The 23,299-nt window shown below is 41.4% G+C and overlaps 1 protein-coding gene across 1 annotated transcript in view; it reads right to left on the bottom strand.

The window, feature by feature from the left end:
• Positions 1–23,288, bottom strand: part of smim20 (small integral membrane protein 20) — a 45,238-nt gene extending 21,950 nt beyond the window's left edge. Inside the window, exons 1-2 of the mRNA XM_028802166.2 lie at positions 23,056–23,288; positions 21,344–21,400 (exon numbers count right to left, since the gene is read on the bottom strand). Of these exons, the coding sequence (XP_028657999.1) occupies positions 21,344–21,400; positions 23,056–23,164 (166 nt within the window). The 5' untranslated portion in view covers positions 23,165–23,288. The remainder of the gene's footprint in view (positions 1–21,343; positions 21,401–23,055) is intronic.
• Between the last annotated feature and the right edge of the window lie 11 nt (positions 23,289–23,299).

Below are 23,299 nucleotides of genomic sequence, written 5' to 3' on the forward strand. Positions count from 1 at the left end.
CACCTTGAGAGAATGTCACGTTAGACTGGCCTCACCGTGCACAGTTTACAGAGAAGCACTAACTTCTGCCAAGAACACCCATTACGGCAGAATAATAGAAAGTGGCCATGATAACCCAAGGGTTTTGTTCTCTGTAGTTAATAAACTACTCGAACCCACATCTGGCCCAACTACCTCTTCTACTGAAGTCTGTGAGGAATTCCTCCACTTTTTCCGTAACAAAATTAAAGATCTAAATAATTCAACTAACATAAATATATCATCTGTTTATATCTCTCCCTGTTTTCCCACTCCATCCAGCTCCTTCTCTAAGTTCTCATCAGTTACATCTGTGTTTGTTAATAACCTGCTTTGTAAGATGAGGCTGACTACTTGTGTACTGGACCCCATCCCCATCACACTACTTAAATCCTTCCTTCATGCCATAATCCCGACTGTTACAACAATAATAAACTCATCCCTGCCATAATCCCGACTGTTACAACAATAATAAACTCATCCCTGCCATAATCCCGACTGTTACAACAATAATAAACTCATCCCTGCCATAATCCCGACTGTTACAACAATAATAAACTCATCCCTGCCATAATCCCGACTGTTACAACAATAATAAACTCATCCCTTGACATTGGCTCTTTGCCGCTCACTTTTAAAATCGCTTCTGTAACCCCAATGTTAAAAAAGTCTGGTCTTGATACTGACAATCTTAACAATTTCCGGCCTATTTCCCACTTACCTTTCTTGTCAAAAGTTCTTGAGCGTGTTGTAGCTTCCCAACTCACCAATTACCTAACCTCTAATAATTTGATGGAACCCTTTCAGTCTGGTTTCAGGGCGCGGCACAGCTGTGAAACTGCTCTGCTACGGGTAACCAATGATTTGCTTATGGCAGCAGACTCTGGACAAACCAGCATATTAATTCTGTTAGACCTCAGTGCAGCATTTGACACTGTCAGACATGACATCTGTAATAAAAAAGGTTTTCTCTGTAACAGGAGAAGGGATGAAATAAAGGAGTAAAAGGGTGGTGGTCGCTTCAGTGCAAAACCAGCTACAAAGATTGGAATGTCTGGGATGATAGCGAAAGAATGTGCAAAAACTTGTTTCTCATAAAGAGTTTCAGAATGTTATGGGAATACAGTCAAGGCTATGTACTTGTTTTTCACTTCGAGGGGCTTCATTGCAAGCAACGCTTGTTATTGTGTGTCTTCTGATACTAGGCACCCGTCTCAGTGAGGGCCAAGTAGAAGAAAAACAACATCGCGTCCCGTGGAAGGGTGTGTGCTGAAACTGATCACTTCTGTATACACTGCTTACACGTAAGCCATTTTGGGCAAGGACACTCAATTAGTATATAAGGGAAGGTTCCGCCCTCAGTTTCTTCGGAAGCTCAACCGTGGGGAACGTGCACACCGCCCAGTATTGGACCAGGCTCACGAGTTGATCCTCTGACGAGACTGACACGCAGGCTCCCTCAGTCTACTGGTCTAGGATGATGGCTCTGGGTCTTTTGATATTACTGTAGGTCAATAGTATAATTCATATATTTGATATTACTGTAAGTCAATAGTATAATTCATATATTTGATATTACTGTAAGTCAATAGTATAATTCATATATATATCTATATTACTGTAAGTCAATAGTATAATTCATATATCTGCATGTATATTGCTATTATATTGTATGTAACTGATATCTATCTATCTATCTATTATATTTGAACAAGTAAACAATTGAAGTATTGGACCTTTCCTCTCTGATTCCTGCCTGCTTATTTTCTGTTAAAACCTTTGAACCATTTTCCCAAACTAAAACATTTTGGCGTAGTCGGCAGGATTTTGGGGAATCTGGTAAAATATTGAATTATTAAGTGAGGCAAAGGAAATCAGAGATGTTTAAGAAAAAGGATAAAAACCCTGGCGCAGCTCCTTTACCTCTCCCAGGCTGGGAAGAAACGGTATGGGAAGACTGCGCCAGCGAATTGAGATGTGGGGGGGGGGATTAGTACAATATTGGCAGAGCTTGGATCCCCCAATACCAGTGAATGTACTAGCCGCGCTTAAGAAATGTCAGGTGTCTGCAAAGGAACCCATAATGGGCTTGCAGGCGCGAGGGTGGGTTTTGCTAACTGCGGTTAAAAATCTGGACAGTCTGATAGACGAAAAAGAAAGGGAGATTAAGAAAATGCAAATGGACTTGGCGGATGCGTTAGGGCGGGCCTCAATGGCCGAATCCCAGGTAGCTGTATTATTGCCACGGGTACAGAGAGCCGAGGGGATGGCAGAAAAGGCAGCCTTTTACATAGCCAAGGTGAATGCGAAAAAGAAGCGCAGACCAGATGTTGCGAAGATCAAAGCGTTTGTAGCCGCAGTTAATGTCCATGAGTGGGATCCTGAAAAATGGGACGGTAACATTTGGGATGATGATTATGAGGATGATGACGGACCCGATGCAGGGTCGGTAATTGATCCTCTGCCTTTACAGGCTAAACCCGTGACACGTCGCAGACTTTTTACTGATGCACAGGGTAATGTTAAGATAGGGGGAAAAACCGGCGCAAGAGTAAACACAAGAAAGGAGGAAAGAAAGCCAAGGGCAAAGGAAAAGGGAAAAAGGAAGGACTTTATATCCCGTTGAAGAATTAGAACATGCAGCACGAAATTGTTAAGGGTAAAGCTAAAGTGTAAGTTAAAATTTTTTTTTTTTTTTTTTTAGAATTAACACAATGTAAATAGGTAGTATCGTAATCATAAATTCTGTTTCAGGAGGAGGAGAGGAGTGGGTGCAACATGCTGTGTTCTTCTTTTACAGAATTGGGGGCGTCCTGAATAGGATAGAAGCCACTACTTTAGGAGGCGAGGCAACGGAGACGACTTAGGTCCGATGGAGGTGGAACAATTCCACTAAGCCCAGACGTCAGGAGAACACCACGTGTCCGGAGAATCAGTCTTGCAATGTCCTCAACATTACGACTGGTGACGGGTGCACCATCTACTCCTCGAACTTGAAGGTGCCGGGGGTAAAACCACAGAAGTATCTGACTGAGTGTTCTGAAAACTTACAGTGGTGTGAAAAACTATTTGCCCCCTTCCTGATTTCTTATTCTTTTGCATGTTTGTCACACAAAATGTTTCTGATCATCAAACACATTTAACCATTAGTCAAATATAACACAAGTAAACACAAAATGCAGTTTTAAATGATGGTTTTTATTATTTAGGGAGAAAAAAAAATCCAAACCTACATGGCCCTGTGTGAAAAAGTAATTGCCCCCTTGTTAAAAAATAACCTAACTGTGGTGTATCACACCTGAGTTCAATTTCCGTAGCCACCCCCAGGCCTGATTACTGCCACACCTGTTTCAATCAAGAAATCACTTAAATAGGAGCTGCCTGACACAGAGAAGTAGACCAAAAGCACCTCAAAAGCTAGACATCATGCCAAGATCCAAAGAAATTCAGGAACAAATGAGAACAGAAGTAATTGAGATCTATCAATCTGGTAAAGGTTATAAAGCCATTTCTAAAGCTTTGGGACTCCAGCGAACCACAGTGAGAGCCATTATCCACAAATGGCAAAAACATGGAACAGTGGTGAACCTTCCCAGGAGTGGCCGGCCGACCAAAATTACCCCAAGAGCACAGAGACGACTCATCCGAGAGGTCACAAAAGACCACAGGACAATGTCTAAAGAACTGCAGGCCTCACTTGCCTCAATTAAGGTCAGTGTTCACGACTCCACCATAAGAAAGAGACTGGGCAAAAACGGCCTGCATGGCAGATTTCCAAGACGCAAACCACTGTTAAGCAAAAAGAACATTAGGGCTCGTCTCAATTTTGCTAAGAAACATCTCAATGATTGCCAAGACTTTTGGGAAAATACCTTGTGGACTGAGGAGTCAAAAGTTGAACTTTTTGGAAGGCAAATGTCCCGTTACATCTGGCGTAAAAGGGAACACAGCATTTCAGAAAAAGAACATCATACCAACAGTAAAATATGGTGGTGGTAGTGTGATGGTCTGGGGTTGTTTTGCTGCTTCAGGACCTGGAAGGCTTGCTGTGATAGATGGAACCATGAATTCTACTGTCTACCAAAAAATCCTGAAGGAGAATGTCCGGCCATCTGTTCGTCAACTCAAGCTGAAGCGATCTTGGGTGCTGCAACAGGACAATGACCCAAAACACACCAGCAAATCCACCTCTGAATGGCTGAAGAAAAACAAAATGAAGACTTTGGAGTGGCCTAGTCAAAGTCCTGACCTGAATCCAATTGAGATGCTATGGCATGACCTTAAAAAGGCGGTTCATGCTAGAAAACCCTCAAATAAAGCTGAATTACAACAATTTTGCAAAGATGAGTGGGGCCAAAATTCCTCCAGAGCGCTGTAAAAGACTCATTGCAAGTTATCGCAAACGCTTGATTGCAGTTATTGCTGCTAAGGGTGGCCCAACCAGTTATTAGGTTCAGGGGGCAATTCCTTTTTCACACAGGGCCATGTAGGTTTGGATTTTTTTTTCTCCCTAAATAATAAAAAACCACCATTTACAAACTGCATTTTGTGTTTACTTGTGTTATATTTGACTAATGGTTAAATGTGTTTGATGATCAGAAACATTTTGTGTGACAAACATGCAAAAGAATAAGAAATCAGGAAGGGGGCAAATAGTTTTTCACACCACTGTAAATATTACCTGGACGTCGAAACTAACTTGGTGTATGGGGCCCTGGAACGGCTCCAAAGTACAGTGCGAGGTCAATGCATCATCAGGCGAATATACCTCTAATAAGACTGGACCCATTGGCTGGATTAATGCAACCGATATCATTAACAGGACTATACCAATGCTTGCTATAGCTGTGTGGGCCAGAACCCCCATAACGAGACAGTCACATGTAGAACCAATAATTGACACATGTAAACTTGTTTCTATGACAGCAAAAAGGACTAAGGTTACATGGCAAGTGACGTTTCCACTGTTGCCACAGTGTAAGCGTGCTAAACGGGCATGGTATGACACTTTCTTAGGAGGGGTTGGCACCACCCTAGGAACTTTAAACACCGTAGATAATGAAATAACTGCAAACAAGCTTGAGAATGTGGGACGACATACTCACAAAGTGGCAGACCAAATGGCTAGGTGGTTACCTCAGTCCATGGTCTCTCATCAGCAAACAGTAAACTGGGAACAACGCGCTTCAGATTGGATAATCACGGCTAGCAATGACACTCGATGGCTAAATGTCTCAACTTTCATGAACTGGACTGTATGCACTTTTAACATATTACAAGCACAGGTACAGAAAAATAATATGCAAATATGGCAAGATATATGGAACATTAGCAGTAGCTTATGGTTAACGGTTAAACCTGAAAATACTAGGTGTAATGATACAATGTAATGGGTATTGGTTTCAATATAATGTTACCACTATGATAACCTTGTGTAGATATCACGTTTTACCTGTTGTTGCACACGGACACCCTTTGGTGCTGCTTATTATTATTATTATTGCTTTAATGACTATATTCAATTGCTATGTGTTTTGTGTTTTAAAACGAATTAATAACAGAGCACGACAGACAAGGTTGCTGATTTTGCGCTGAGCGAGGGACCGATTGTATTACTGTAAGTCAATAGTACAATTCCTATATCTGCATGTATATTGCTATTATATTGTATGTAACTGATATTATATTTGAACAAGTAAACAATTGAAGTATTGGACCTTTCCTCTCTGATTCCTGCCTGCTTATTTTCTGTTAAAACCTTTGAACCATTTTCCCAAACTAAAACAACATCCTACTGTCCAGAATGGAGAACATGCTGGGTATCTCTGGCACTGCCCTCCAGTGGTTCAAGTCCTATCTGACTGATAGGCAAGAGTTTGTTAGTCTTGGCAACAACAGATCCAGCTCAGTGCCAGTCACACAAGGAGTTCCTCAGGGCTCTGTCCTCGGTCCTCTGCTTTTCTGTATTTACATGCTTCCCCTTGGCCATATTATCGGTAGCTATGGACTGGGTTATCATTTTTATGCAGATGATACTCAACTCTACGTCAATGTTAAAAGTGGAACTTCATCAGAGCTTTCTCAGCTCACAACCTGCCTTAGTGAAATTAAAACCTGGATGGAGCAGAACTCTTTAAAATTAAATTGCAATAAAACTGAACTCCTGCAAATTGGGACTAAAATGCAACTTAATAAAATGAGCTCCTTCCCAATCTATCTTGGCGGTGATCTCATCAGACCTGCCTCTACTGTAAAAAATCTTGGTGTCATTTTTGATTCCTCCCTCTCTTATTCTGCCCACATAAATCACATTAAGAAACTTTCTTACTTTCACCTCCGTAACATATTCCGTGTTCGCTCCTTCCTCTCCTTCTCTAATGCTGAGAAACTTGTCCATGCTTTTATCACATCCTGCATCGATTATTGTAATTCCCTACTGGCAGGTGCCCCTTCTAATCTTATATCACAGCTCCAGCTTATTCAAAACACAGCTGCATGAGTCCTTACTCGAACCAGCAGCAGCGAGCACATCATACCCATCCTGCTCCGTCTTCACTGGCTCCCTGTGTCTTACAGAATCGAATATAAAATCCTATTAATAACCTACAAAGCCTTAAATAACCTCGCGCCAAACTACATCAGTGACCTACTCCATCACTATGTGATTGCCTCTGATTCTGTCAATCTTGTTGTACCCCACACTAATCTACACTCCATGGGTGACAGGGCCTTCAGCTGTATAGCGCCCAGACCCTGGAATGACCTACCGAAATGGATTAGATCAGCTGACTCCATGAATTGTTTTAAAAAACAACTCAAAACTCATCTGTTCAGGATGGCTTTTAGCTCTACTTGACTTTATTACCCTTCTCTCAGTTTACTTCTCTGTCAAGATGCTAATGTAACCTGTATGTGTGTGTGCTAGACCATCATTTATGCTGTGTTTATTTTTTTTTCAGAATTCACTGTCTTAATCTTCTTTATTTATCTGGTTTGTACAATGCTATATACTGTATATGCTGCCATTCTTTATTATATTCTCTAAGTGCCTTGAGCATGGGAAAGGCGCTATATAAATAAAATGTATTATTATTATTCTCTGAAGTTCTACCAGTGCCACACACCAGTCTAGGTAAGACTGAGGAGATTACGAGGCTTGACACATGGCCCAAATCTTGGTGTAGGGTAGAAGGGTATAGGTTTATGGGGCATTGGGACTCCTTTAGGAACAGATGGGACCTGTTCTGCCACAGCAGGTTACATCTGAACTGGAGGGGCACCAATGTGTTGGGCAGGCACATGAGTAGGTTAGTCAAGGATTGTTTAAACTTAGGTATGGGCCCTATTTCCCAATTGCCATTTCTGGCTAAAATATTAGAATTATTTATAATCAATTGGTTGATCACCTTAACTCCAATAATTTATTTGAGATCTACCAATCTGGCTTTAGGGTTATCATGGTGTTGAGATGACCCTCCTTAAAGTATTCAATAACATCTCTATTCTAACCAATCAGTCCGTTTATAGTGCCAACTATAATAGCGAGGAGAATGTAAATAGTAAGGTGGAAAGATTTAATACTAAAGTGAGGGCTGCTGTTGACATAGTTGCACCTGAAAAGACAGTTAAAAAATCTTCTAGCATTGTTATACCTTGGAAGACCCAAAGAGTGTCTGATTTAAAGAGAACATGCCGTAGAGCTGAGCGTAAATGGAGGAAGACTAAACTAACTATTGACTATGAGATATTAAAAGTTAAAATAACAGAATACAATAACACAGTCCGTCTTGAGAGGCGCTGCTATTTCTCTAAGATTATAAATAACAATGCTAGTAATCCCAGAGTCTTATTTTCGACAATTGATCATCTATTAAACCCAGGTAACTCAAAGGAATGCCTCCTAAGTACTTCCAGTAAAACCTGTGAGGCTATCGCTGTATTTTTCAATCAAAAAATTAATGATATTAGAAATAACATAGTATATCTCCCCAACACTAAGGATCCTCCGAAACCCCAGTACTCCATAATAAATAAATTAGAGTCTTTCACTAGGATAGATTTACCTGATTTACATAAAATAATTTCTCAAATGAAACCATCCACCTGTGCCCTTGACCCAATACCAACAAATTTTTTCAAAGAAGTATCGGGTGTGCTTAGTGATAATGTTCTTGACATAGTAAATTCGTCATTAGATACGGGGGTCTATAAATTCGTCATTAGATACGGGGGTCTTCCCACACTGTCTTAAGACTGCGGTAGTTAAACCCCTACTTAAGAAAAATAATCTCGACCCCTCTGCTCTTGAAAATTATAGACCCATCTCTAACCTGCCTTTCTTAAGTAAAATTCTAGAGAAGGCAGTCATTATGCAGTTAAATGAGCACCTAATAAACATGCTATTCTTGATAAATTTCAGTCAGGTTTTAGAACAAATCACAGCACAGAAACTGCACTCGTTAAAGTAGTAAATGACTTGCGGATAAATGCAGACAGAGGCCATTTATCTGTTCTCATCCTCTTAGATCTGAGTGCCGCATTTGACACCATTGATCATAATATTCTTAAGAATCGCCTTAGTCAATGGGTGGGCCTCTCTGGCAGTGTCTTAAATTGGTTTGAATCCTACCTGGCAGGGAGAAAATTCTTTGTTAGTTGTGGTAATTATAACTCAAAGACACATGATATTCTATATGGTGTTCCACAAGGCTCTATCCTGGGTCCGCTGCTCTTCTCAATCTACATGCTTCCATTAGGTCAGATTATCTCGGGACATAACGTGAGCTACTACAGCTATGCTGATGACACACAGCTGTATTTATCAATAGCACCTGATGACCCCAAATCTCTTGATTCGCTAACACAATGTCTAACCTGTATCTCAGAATGGATGAATAGTAACTTTCTCAAATTAAATAAAGAAAAAACCGAAATCTTAGTGATTGGCAATAATGGATACAATGAGGCTATTAGAAATAAACTGGATGCATTAGGATTAAAAGTCAAATCGGAGGTAAAAAGCTTAGGGGTAACCGTTGATTGTAATCTGAATTTTAAATCGCATATTAATAAGATCACTAGGACAGCATTTTTTCACCTAAGGAACATAGCAAAAGTTAGACCTCTTATATCATCGAAAGATGCAGAGAAATTAGTTCATGCGTTTGTCTTTAGTCGGCTAGATTACTGTAATGCACTCCTCTCAGGACTACCCAAAAAAGACATCAATCGTTTGCAATTAGTGCAGAATGCAGCTGCTAGAATCCTTACCAGGAAAAGAAAATCCGAACACATTTCTCCAGTTTTGATGTCACTACACTGGTTACCTGTGTCATTCAGAATTGACTTTAAAATTCTGCTTATGGTTTATAAAGCTTTAAATAATCTCGCCCCGTCTTATATATCGGAATGTCTGACACCTTATATTCCAAATCGCAACCTCAGATCCTCAACTGAGTGTCTCCTTAGAATTCCAAGAGCAAAACTTAAAAGAAGTGGTGAGGCGGCCTTCTGCTGTTATGCACCTAAAATCTGGAATAGCCTGCCAGTAGGAATTCGCCAGGCTAATACAGTGGAGCACTTTAAAAAACTACTGAAAACACATTACTTTAACATGGCCTTCTCATAACTTCACTGTAATTTAATCCTGACACTCTATATATCCAATTCATTATAATAACTATTCATTCAAAATTTGTACTAACCCCTACTCTCTCTTCTGTTTCCTTTTCCGGTGTCCTATTGGTGGTGGCTTGTGCCACCACCATCTACCCAAAGCACCATGATGTTCCAACAATGATGGATGGATTAAAAGCCAGAAGTCTGTATAACCATCAGCATCAAGTGACTTCGTGAGAACCCTAACTACAAAGAGGACTATTTCATTTATGTTAGGTAGAATGCCCAAAGGGGACTGGGCGGTCTCGTGGCCTGGAACCCCTACAGATTTTATTTTTTTTCTCCAGCCTTCTGGAGTTTTTTTTTGTTTTTTCTGTCCACCCTGGCCATCGGACCTTACTCCTTTTTATGTTAACTAAGGTTGTCTTATTTTAATTTCTTATTTGTCTTTTATTCTTCTTTTCTTCATTATGTAAAGCACTTTGAGCTACTTTTTGTATGAAAATGTGCTATATAAATAAATGTTGTTGTTGTTGTTATTACTGACTCTGGTGGCGCTGTAGTCCTTGTCCTCCTTGACCTGTCCGCTGCATTTGACACTACTGACCAAGAGATATTGCTGTTGCGGCTTAAACATCTTGTTGGGCTTAAAGGGCTGCTCTTAACTGATTCAGGTCATATCTAACTGGTAGACACTTTTCAGTGACTTTAAATTCCTCTTTTTCGTCTACTGCTCCTCTTAAATGTGGTGTTCCACAGGGATCTGTTTTGGGTCTTATTTTATTCTCTATATACAGTGGAACCTCGGTTCACGAACGTCTCGGTACACGTACAACTCGGTTTACTACCAAAAAGTTCACCAAACTTTTGCCTCGGTTCACGATCACACACTCGGTATATGAACAAGCCAGTTTCCCTTTCGGTTTGTGCGTGCCGATGATTTACGCACGTGTTGCAATGTTCTCAGTCAGACATACGTTCTTTCACTGTAAACTCTTTGTGCTCTATTTCATTTCCCTTCCAGTTCGTATGCGCTGATTACTGTATTTAAGCACGTGTTCAGCCTCTCCCTGTTCATTGTTCTCAGTCAGACGTGCGTGCATTACCTGTTAACTCTTTGTGCTCTACAGTATTTCGTGTGCTTTTGCAGTTAACCATGGCTTCTAAGCAAGTGAAGAGTGGTGAGAAGAAAGTGTTGCAATGTTACTTTTCTCTTTTTTCAAATGTTCATTTTTTTCCCTGTGCTTAAAACTCATTTAAAAAGAGTGTTTATACAGCGATCGGGTTGTAATGCTATTAGCGTGAACTCCTGCTATGTTACTTTCTTGGCTGGCTTTTAAATAAAGTTCGGATTTGTTCAAATTTTCCTTTTTTTTCCCCCCTGTGCTTAAAACTCATTTAAAAAAAAAGTGTTTATACAGCGATCGGGTTGTAAGGCTATATATAGCACGAACTGCTGCAATGTTACAGAGAGAGAGGGGACTCGTGCTGCTGAGAGAGAAAGGCTCACGTACTGCTGAGAGAGAGAGAGAGAGAGAGAGAGAGAGAGAAAGAGAGAGAGAGAGAGAGAGAGAGAGAGAGCGAGCTCACGTACTGCTGAGAGAGAGAGCGAGCTCACGTACTGCTGAGAGAGAGAGCGAGCTCACGTACTGCTGAGAGAGAGAGCGAGCTCACGTACTGCTGAGAGAGAGAGCGAGAGAGAGGGCTCACGTACTGCTGAGAGAGAGAGCGAGAGAGAGGGCTCACGTACTGCTGAGAGAGAGAGCCTGCGCGTGCAGCTGAGCAGGGAGCCTGGGTGTTTGTGTCAGTGTTATTCAATGTTTTTACATTAGTTTACTATTACACTGTGCATTCTATGGTGTAATTAACTATATTTGTGCTTAAAAATCTTAAAAAAAAATATTTCCAAAAAGTTCATACGGTCTGGAACGGATTAATTGTATTTATATACAATCCTATGGAGGAAATTGCTTCGGTTCACGACCAAATCGGTTTACGACCAGAGTTTTGGAACGAATTATGGTCGTGAACCGAAGTTCCACTGTACCTTCACCCTATTGTGAGCTATTTTTAGGAAATTTAACATTTCTTTTCACTGCTATGATGATTATACACAGGTTTATATTCCCGTCTACAACTCTGCAATAAATCAACTGCACAACTGTCTTTCTGAACTAAGATCCTGGATGGCTAATAATTTTCTTGATCTGAATCAAAATAAAACGGAGGTGCTTATAGGGGGTCCATCAGCTAAGGCCCAAATTGGTCTTGGACTTCTCGGCTCTCTCTCTGGCTGCAATTTTGAGGTTATCTTTGACAGTAACCTCTCTTTTGAGAAACAGATTAATTCTGTAGTCAAGAGTTGCTTTTTCTAGCTTCGTCCATTAGGTAAGATCAAGCCTTTTTTTATCTTCTAGGGATCTTGAGAAAGCTACTCATGCTTTTATCTTTTCTCGCCTTGATTACTGCAACTCACTGTATTCTGGGATTAGCAAATCCTGGATACGCAGGTTACAGATGGTCCAGAATGCTGTCGCTCGCTTTCTGGTTGGGGCAAGAAAGTATGATTCTGTTTCTCCAATAGTAGCTTCTTTACACTGGCTGCCTGTCAGTTTTCAAATTGATTTTAAAATCTTGTTGCTAGTTTTTAAATCTTTACATGGGCTTGCTCCTGCCTATTTATCCAAATTGTGTACTTTACACCAGCCATCTAGAGTGCTTAGATCTTCTTGTCAGTTGTCTCTTGTTGTCCTTCGTACCAAGTATAAAACTAAGGGGGACAGGGTTTTCCAGCTACTGCTCCTCGCCTGTGGAACTCTTTACCTCATTACATAAAGGAGTCGTCTACAATCTAACTGTTCAAAACAAGATTAAAGACTCATTTCTATTCACTTGCATTCCGTGACCTTCAGTAATACTGATGGTTTCCTGATTGTGATTATGTAACATTACTTCTATTTATTATTTATTTTATTTATGTTAATTTATTTTATTTCTATTTATGTTATTTATGTTAATTGTATGTTTTTCTTTTATTCTATTATTGTAAAGCACTTTGGCCACAGCATTCCTGTGTTGTTTTAAATGTGCTATATAAATAAATTGACATTGACAAGGTTTAGAATGGTACATGGAGGAACAAACAATTGTGTAAAAATAAAAATGCACAGAAATGTAAATTCTAATCCAACTTTTAAATGTAAAAGTAAAATGAGTAACACTAAAAATACCTTGCCTTAATGCTAGAAGTATCAAAAATAAAATAAGTGAGGACTTGTATGTAGAGGAGAACAATTATGATATTATAGCAATTAATGGAATCCTGGCTAAATAACAAAGATAGGGATGAGATAGGGATGGGCTCACCACCTATGGGAGGGGCCAAGGAGGTCGGGTGCAGTGTGAGTTGGGTGGTGGCCGAAGGCGGGGACCGATCCTCGGCTACAGAAACTGGCTCTTGGGACGTGGAATGTCACCTCTCTGAAGGGGAAGGAGCCTGAGCTAGTGCGCGAAGTTGAGAGGTTCCGGCTAGATATAGTCGGACTCACCTCGACGCACAGCTTGGACTCTGGAACCAATCTCCTTGAGAGGGGCTGGACTCTCTACCACTCTGGAGTTGCCCCCGGTGAGAGGCGCCGAGCAGGTGTGGGTATACTTATTGCCCCCCAACTTGGAGCCTGTACATTGGGGTTTACCCCGGTGGACGAGAGGGTAGCCTCCCTTCGCCTTCGGGTGGGGGGACGGGTCCTAACTGTTGTTTGTGCGTATGCACCGAACAGCAGTTCGGAGTACCCACCCTTTTTGGAGTCCCTGGAGGGGGTGCTAGAGGGCATACCTTCTGGGGACTCCTTCGTTCTGCTGGGAGACTTCAATGCTCACGTGGGCAATGACAGTGAGACCTGGAAGGGCGTGATTGGGAGGAATGGCCCCCCTGATCTGAACCCGAGCGGTGTTTTGTTATTGGACTTCTGTGCTCGTCACGGATTGTCCATAACGAACACCATGTTCAAGCATAGGGGTGTTCATATGTGCACTTGGCACCAGGACACCCTAGGCCTCAGTTCGATGATCGACTTTGTGGTCGTGTCGTCGGACTTGCGGCCACATGTCTTGGACACTCGGGTGAAGAGAGGGGCGGAGCTGTCAACTGATCACCACCTGGTGGTGAGTTGGCTTCGATGGTGGGGGAGGATGCCGGTCAGGCGTGGTAGGCCCAAACGTGTTGTGAGGGTCTGCTGGGAACGTCTGGCAGAGCCCCCTGTCAGAAGTAGCTTCAATTCCCACCTCCGGCAGAACTTCGACCACATCCCGAGGGAGGTGGGGGACATTGAGTCCGAATGGGCCATGTTCCGTGCCTCTATTGTTGAGGCAGCTGACCGGAGCTGTGGCCGTAAGGTGGTCGGTGCCTGTCGTGGCGGCAATTCCCGAACCCGCTGGTGGACACCGGCGGTGAAGGATGCCGTCAAGCTGAAGAAGGAGTCCTACAGGACCCTTTTGTCCTGTGGGACCCCGGAGGCAGCTGATAGGTACCGGCAGGCCAAGCGGAATGCGGCTTTGGTGGTTGCTGAGGCAAAAACTCGGGCGTGGGAGGAGTTTGGGGAGGCCATGGAGAATGACTTTCGGACGGCTTCGAGGAGATTCTGGTCCACCATCCGGCGTCTCAGGAAGGGGAAGCAGTGCAGTGTCAACACTGTATATGGTGGGGATGGTGCGCTGCTGACCTCGACTCGGGACGTTGTGGGTCGGTGGGGGGAATACTTCGAAGACCTCCTCAATCCCATTAACATGCCTTCCAATGAGGAAGCAGAGCCTGGGGACTCAGAGGTGGGCTCCCCCATCTCTGGGACTGAGGTCACTGAGGTGGTCAAAAAACTCCTTGGTGGCAGGGCCCCGGGGGTGGATGAGATACGCCCGGAGTTCCTCAAGGCTCTGGATGTTGTAGGACTGTCTTGGCTGACACGCCTCTGCAACATCGCATGGACATCAGGGACAGTGCCTCTGGATTGGCAGACCGGGGTGGTGGTCCCCCTCTTTAAGAAGGGGGATCGGAGGGTGTGTTCCAACTACAGAGGGATCACACTCCTCAGCCTCCCTGGAAAAGTCTATTCAGGGGTCCTGGAGAGGAGGTCCGTCAGATAGTCGAGCCTCGGATTCAGGAGGAACAGTGTGGTTTTCGTCCTGGTCGCGGAACAGTGGACCAGCTCTATACCCTTAGCAGGGTCCTGGAGGGGGCATGGGAGTTTGCCCAACCAGTCTACATGTGTTTTGTGGACTTAGAAAAGGCATTCGACCGTGTCCCTCGGGGAATCCTGTGGGGGGTACTCCGAGAGTATGGGGTACCGGCCCCCCTGATAAGGGCTGTTCAGTCCCTGTACGATCGGTGCCAGAGCTTGGTCCGCATTGCCGGCAGTAAGTCGAACCCGTTTCCAGTGAGAGTTGGACTCCGCCAGGGCTGCCCTTTGTCACCGATTCTGTTCATAACTTTTATGGACAGAATTTCTAGGCGCAGCCAGGGTGTTGAGGGGGTCCGGTTTGGTGGGCTCAGGATTGGGTCACTGCTTTTTGCAGATGATGTTGTCCTGTTTGCTTCATCAGGCCGTGATCTTCAGCTCTCTCTGGATCGGTTCGCAGCCAAGTGTGAAGCGGCTGGGATGAGAATCAGCACCTCCAAATCCGAGACCATGGTCCTCAGCCGGAAAAGGGTGGAGTGCCCTCTCAGGGTTGGTAGCGAGATCCTGCCCCAAGTGGAGGAGTTCAAGTATCTCGGGGTCTTGTTCACGAGTGAGGGAAGAATGGAGCGTGAGATCGACAGGCGGATCGGTGCGGCATCCGCAGTAATGCGGGCATTGCATCGGTCTGTCGTGGTGAAAAAGGAGCTGAGCCGCAAGGCGAAGCTCTCAATTTACCAGTCGATCTATGTTCCTACCCTCACCTATGGTCATGAGCTATGGGTAGTGACCGAAAGAACGAGATCGCGAATACAAGCGGCTGAAATGAGTTTCTTCCGCAGGGTGTCTGGGCTTTCCCTTAAAGATAGGGTGAGAAGCTCAGTCATCCGGGAGGGGCTCAGAGTAGAGCCGCTGCTCCTCCGCATCGAGAGGAGTCAGATGAGGTGGCTCGGGCATCTGATCAGGATGCCTCCTGGACGCCTCCCTGGTGAGGTGTTCCGGGCACGTCCAACCGGGAGGAGGCCCCGGGGAAGACCCAGGACACGCTGGAGGGACTATGTCTCTCGACTGGCCTGGGAACGCCTTGGGATTCTCCCGGAAGAGCTAGAAGAAGTGGCCGGGGAGAGGGAAGTCTGGGCATCTCTGCTCAAGCTGCTGCCCCCGCGACCCGACCTCGGATAAGCGGGAGACAATGGATGGATGGATGGATGGAGGGATGAGTGTAACATAGAGGGATACACGTTTTAGGAAGGATAGAGAGAACAGAAAATGAGGTGGGGTTACTGTTTATGTCAAACAGAATTTAAACACAAGTCCTCTTCAGCTGCAATGCAGACAGCAATTTCAAAGCATATATGTTAGTAATATTAAAAAGGCAAGTTTACAGGGGGATATTATAGCCATGGGAGACTTTAACTACACAAATATTAACTGGGATTACCTTGCAAATAGTGGAGCACAACAGCAGGAGTTTTAAGAAACGTTTTGGGTGGCCTTCCACAAGCATTTTACAAGAAGTTGCTGGAATTTTGGCCCATTTCTCCAGACAGAACTGGTGTAACTGGGACAGGTTTGTAGACCTTATTGCTCGCACATCCTTTTTCAGTTCTGCCTACAAATTTTCAATCGGACTGAGGTCAGGGCTTTGTGATGATCATTCCAATACCTTAACCTTGTTGTCCTTAAGACATTTTGCCACAACTTTGAAGGTATGCTTGGTGTCATTGTTTATTTGGAAGACCCATTTGCAGTGACATTTTTAATATGAAATGCTCAAAAAATAAATAAATAAATAAAACTTTGAAAACACATCAGATCTCAATGGGGAAAAAAAATCATGCTGGATGCCACATTGTTTTGATGCAAATGAAAATTATCGACTTATAGAGGGCTGAATTCAAAGAAAAAAAATTGAAGTGTAAAAATGATGCGGTAAGTTAATCCATTTTGCTGAAATTTCATTGGTGTTCTATTGGATTTAGGTCAGGCGAGTGTGGGGGCCAGTCAGTGGTATCAACTCCTTCATCCTCCAGGAACTGCCTACATACTCTCACAACATGAGGCTGGGTATTGTCGTGCACGAGGAGGAACCCAGGACCCACTGCACCAGCATAGGGTCTGACAATGGGCCCAAAGATTTCATCCCAATACTTAATGGCAGTCAAGGTGCCGTTGTCTAGCCTGTAGAGGTCTGTGCGTCTCTCCATGAATACGCCTCCCCAGACCATCAGTGACCCACCACCAAACCAGTCATGCTGAACGATGTTGCAAGCAGCATAATGTTCTCCACAGCTTCTCCGGACCCTTTCACGTCTGTCACGTGCTCAGGGTGAACCTGCTCTCATCTGTGAAAAGCACAGGGTCCCAGTGGTGGACCTGCCAATTCTCATATTCTACGGCAAATGCCAATCGAGCTCCACAGTACCAGGCAGTGAGCACAGGGCCCACTAGAGGATGTCGGGCCCTCAGTCCACCCTCATGAAGTCTGTTTCCAATTGTTTGGTCAGAGACATTCACACCAGTGGCCTGCTGGAGGTCATTTTGTAGGGCTCTAGCAGTGCTCATCCTGTTCCTCCTTGCCCAAAGGAGTAGATACTGGTCCTGCTGATGGGTTAAGGACCATCTATGGCCCTGTCCAGCTCTCCTAGAGTAACTGCCTGTCTCCTGGACTCCCCTCCATGCCTCAGACTGTGCTGGGAGACACAGCGAACCTTCTGGCAATGGCACATATTGATGTGTCATCTTATAGAAGTTGGACTACCTGTGCAACCTTTGTAGGGCCGGGTATCGCCTCATCCTACCAGTAGTGACACTGACCGTAGCCATATGCAAAACTAGTGAAAAAACAGTCGAAAGATTGAGGGAAAAATGTCAGTGGCCTCCACCTATTAAACCATTCCTGTTTTGGGGGTCATCTCATTGTTGCCCTGTTAAGTGCACCTGTTAATTTCATTAACACCAAAGCACCTGAAACTGATTAACAACCCCCTCTGCAACTTAACTGACCAGATCAATATCCCAGTAGTTTCAATGACTTGATGCTATACTCTGATTAAAAAGTGTTCCTTTAATTTTTTTGAACAATATATAAAATTATTTGGATAGAAATATTACTATAAGTAACAAGCTGGTTAAGTTTGCAGATGATACCAAGATAGGTAGTTTGGCAGCTAATCTGGAATCCGTTGAATCATTACAGAGGGACTTGGACAGCATACAGGCTTGGGCAGATTTGTGGCAGATGAAAAGTAATGTCAATAAATGTAAAGTATTACATGTAGAAAGTAAAAATGTTGTTATGTTTGAATACACAATGGGAGATGTAAAAACCGAAAGTACACTTTATGAGAAGGATTTAAGGGTCGTTGTGGACTCAACATTATCAGCTTCCAGACAGTGTTTAGAAGCCATTAAAAAGGCTATCAGAATAGTAATAAAAGTACTTTACAAAATATACAAATTGCACTTGTTGACTTAAGGTCTACATTGCATATTGGGAGAATGATATGGAACAGTTTTATTCTGAGTTCAGGGCCATGATTGCTTTTGGATAAAAGCTGTTTTTAAGACGGTTTGTCCTGGTTTTCATTGCTCTGTATCTCTTGAATGTTAGGTTATATAGAACGATACGTAGAGTACAAGTCCAAGGAAGTTATGCTCATATTTTATAAAACAATGTTAAGGCATCACCTGAAGTACTATGTACAGTTTTGGTCTCCAGGCTACAAAAAGGACACAGCTGCGCTAGAGAAGTCCAGAGAAAAGCGACTAGGCTGATTCCTGGGCTACAGGGATGAATTATGAAGAAAGATTAAAAGAGCGAAGTTTTTTTAGTTGAAGCAAAAGAAGATTAAGAGGTGACATGAATGAAGTGTTTAAAATTAATGAAGGGAACAGTACAGTGGATCAAGACAGTTATTTTAAAATGTGTTCATCAAGAACACAGTTGGAAACGTAAGGGAAAATTTCAAGCAAACATCAGGAAGGATTTCTTTACACAGAGAACTACAGACTGTTTCGCACAAACATTAGGAAGATTTTCATTAGGGATAAGCTACCAAACATTGTAGTAGGCAGTAGGACATTAGGGATTTTCAAAACTACAGTTGATTTTTTTTTTTTTTTTAGAAAAATTAAGTGGATAGGACTGGGGAGCGTTGTTGGTCTGAATGGCCGGTTATTGTATAAACTTTTCTAATGCACATATTTGTTATGTAAAAGGAAATCTTTCACAGAGACTGGGAAAATATGCTAACTACACATCATCTAATTTAGTGCTACAAACAATCCTATCAGTATTATCTGACAGGAGGGAACTAACCCTGGGCAGATGGTAGGACACATCAATATCCAGTTCAAAGAAGAGTCACCAATTTTGTACCATTATGACAAAAACTGGAGTACCTGGAAAATGAGGGAAAAAAACAATGCCACAAAAATACAAACTGGGCACAAATTTTAAACTCTGGATGTTTTAGGCATCAGTGCTAATGACTGCACTATCATACCACTGACTTTAATAAATGTGATTATAACACTGAATTCTGGCTAAGAATCAAGAGTGTTGGCTGTTGGTGGACCTCTGTGTCTTTGACCATGGCACAGTGGTCCTCTCGGTCTGAAGAAATTTGGAAAACACTGACCTTTATTTATATCATACTTAATATAGGACTATGGTGGCATGACAACCTCTTAACTTTTTAATAACACAGCCCTAGTAAATATTACAACATTATCCGTTTTGTGTTTTTAAAGATTGTTTGCAATTGCAAAAGATGATATAAAGCCTGAATATAAAGGGTAAATTAAAATATTTTAAAGAATTTACATGGATTGACATGACAACTAAAACTTATTACACCCATATTGTTTAATGGCACTGTAATTTATATGTGATTTTGTAGCCTGTCAATAGTTTCAAATTCTATAAGTACAATCATTAGAAATCTGAAAAACAGAGGAAGCCTTTGATTTGGATTTAAGGTTAAAAATGTACATGAGGCTAAGTTGGGCAATTTTACATTTTATTTCTATGTATTTCATCATATTACAAGTGTTGCAGGCTTAAAGTACAGTAATACCTCTATTTAATTTTAATCTTCCCATTACAGATGGGTATAAGTACTGAGTGACTGGCTGACAGCTATTTGTATAGGACACTTTCCAGTTGTTCTGAGAGGCACACATAAAAGATCTGTAAATCTGAAATATTGTGTTTACCCTTTGTCATTCCTGTTTTATGTCTTTGGAATTAGTAGGCTTTAACCAACATCAAGGCCAAAAACAGCCAATGAAAAACTGTAAAATAAAGCAACCAGGGTGATAAAAAAAACAACAAAGCCAATGCACACAAACTGGGAATAACAAAATGAACAATATGGATGGTGCACTCGGCAACTGGCAATAATAGGTCAGCACAAGAGAATTAACTACAAATAGAAATATTAGCAAATTTATTAATACAATTTAAAAAAAAATTAAAAACTTGCTAAAATTACACCCAAACTTCACCATTAAAGTATTGCAGAAGACTTCACCATCTGAATTATAAAGGTCATAATCTTATCTATATATATATTAGATATGTATATCTAAATAAAAGTCAATGTGTGTATGTATGCATGTTCCAGCATCACTTCTGAACGTCTGGAGCAATTTTCATGAAACTTGGTACACATACAGTATTTCTCATTGGTCGACTAAAAATACTGTAGGATGAAATCAACTCTAACCCCAGCCCCACCCCACCCCACTCCACTCCACTCCTCTTCTGGGTAGGATGGGGGGGGGTGATGACATTTGGAACGGCCACCAGAGAGCAACTGGAGGTGACTGCCGGCATCCTTTATATGACAATGCTGGGTATTTCTGCTAGTACAAGATAAAAACTGTCACCATTACCAATACATAGCAAAGGCACTAAAATGGCTTACACCTGCATGGTCACCTACTGAACTGGCTCACCTGTCTGCACTTGATCCATGGGGAGGAACATTCTGCATGCCAAGTGCATTACAAAAACCTCACTACTCATCATCTTGTTGCATAACATGTTTGCAACCCAACCAACCAGTTTCAGTAGGGAAAAAGTATAGGTATTCAACCATAAATCCCTTGTACTTCACCTGTTGTAAATTCCAGATGAGTACTCTTTAAAAATAAGTACCTGCATCTCAAAACTAACAATGTTTGTTTTCACAAGGCCACTGAACATTACTGAGTTAGTAGTTAGTTTCATTTTTTATGATCACTTAAATTTAATAAAGGAATAAAATATGGTTAAAGCATATGTGTAGCAATTATAAGGACATTATACAGCACCCCTTAGCCTCATGTTAATTTTTACATTTTAAATCCCATTTACTTTTCTGTGAATAAAACAGGAACTTTGACTTCATTCTTCTTCTCAAAATGTATTTAATAGTAACCTATTTAATAACTTATCTTTTTTCATTTCAACAGAAAAAGGTGAGAAGATAAAATATAATGTATATTTTACCAGCACATGAGTAGATTTGGTGATATCAGGAATTACTGACCTGTTGGCTGAACATCCTCCTGTTTAAATCCAGCTCTATTCAATTTCTGCATTTCTTCTATTCATGCAAATAAAATAAAGAATATTTAAGTAAATTTAAAATTAGGTTTTTTTTAATTTAACTAGAACTGATATACATGCTTTGTTAACAATCCTAATATACTTGTCATTAAAATATATAAGAAATGCCCTATAAATCTAAGGATATGAGAACGTTATGCTAACTGTAAGAACCAAATTTAAAACTTATTATTTTTTTTTTTAAATGTCACTTTTTAATATTCTGTCCTTGTGGACTCACAGTAAGCACAGATTGTCGTCTGATGTTACAAAGCCAGTTTTTAGATCTCCTCAGATATGGGCAATTGCCAAGCTTAGGGCAGGTTTCAAGAAAACACAGAAGCTTGAGAATGGATATGCCCATATACGGTAATTTTGAAAGAAACCCTTCCAGCCAATGTCAAATATTAATAAAGACTTTACTTAGACTAAAAGTGTCAGTTCACTTCTGGTAGGCAAAAAAAAAAAATAAAAAAATCAATAAGTAACAAACTCATATCTGTTCCTCAAAACAGCTAATTTTGGGAGCCATTAAGCATGACTGGATTAAAATGAAATTCTTTAAAAATACCCTTCCCAGCCATAAAATGAATCTCATACTGTGGCACTGATCCCATGAAAGCCGTACAATTTATAAAATGTTAACAAATCTACAGTTGTCATTGTACGGTTTTCACCTGCAATGGACTGCACCATATATAATGGTAAGACCATGTTGAGAAAAAGGACATGTAAATAAATTTCAGAAAGAAAATGATGCCTTATGATCAAATCACAGTACGTACAACTGATCAACTATACACTATCAAACTTATAGAGTACTTTTGGACCTCAAATTCAGTAAAACAAATATTATTTCAAAACAATAAGCATGGCCAGATTTAACAGCAAAATATCTCACAAAACTGGAAATGGTCTGCCATGAACTAAAGTCCTGTAAAAACGGACCTAACAGTAGACACTGAATACAAAAATCTGAATAAATACATGCATTCAGCTTTCATTTAACATTCTCTGAATAGCATGTCCGAATACAAAAATCTGAATAAATACATGCATTCAGCTTTCATTTAATATTCTCTGAATAGCATGTTTTACCCATTTCATATTTATTGTTATTTTTCCTTTTTTCAATGTAGTTGTATTACATAATTCTGCCATTCCTAGAATCCGCCGAATGTTCAAGTCAGCATAATTGATTTGGGGTAGGACTGCGTATGCAAGCCCTCAAATGAACTGGTATCTCTCCAAGACTTTTCTCCTATATTGTGCCAAATGTAACTAGGATAATCATTAGACTGGAGCAGACTGGCGGGATCACTTTGTTACAGCTTATTTAAAAAAAACAAAGAAAAAAACACTTTATAGAGGTCACCTTATATGTATTACCGAAGCCTCACAATATTAGTACGATATATTTTGGTAAACTTGTAGAGTTTGTGAAACTATTTAAACAAGCTTTATTTAATGTAATGAAACAAAGTGTCATACATAGACATGCAGAACTATGACCGCAATATGATACTAAAACACTTCAACTACTTCTAAGAGACCAAATTTCAACAGCTCGGCACACTTTTAACATTAAAGCTTTAATAACGGAATAGTTTTTAACTGTGTTAAACATCCTGGCTATAAAAACAGTACACTTACTATATTCGTCTACATGTGTGAGCGGATAAAAATATAATGGATACAATGTCACTCCCACTGCTGTCACAAAGCCACCAAATATCAGAGCAATTCTCAGGTTCTTAGACATTTTTGTATCTCACGTCGCAACTTTTCTCTAAATTCAATAGGGACGTTTCTTAAATCCGTGAAACGCTAGACACTGACATCTTGAGGAAAGACGCTGGCGAAGACATGCAGTGACCCTGAAATGACGTCATATTAT

The sequence above is a fragment of the Erpetoichthys calabaricus genome, chromosome 5 (assembly GCF_900747795.2).
Source record: "Erpetoichthys calabaricus chromosome 5, fErpCal1.3, whole genome shotgun sequence".
NCBI classification, from domain to species: Eukaryota; Metazoa; Chordata; class Cladistia; order Polypteriformes; family Polypteridae; genus Erpetoichthys; species Erpetoichthys calabaricus.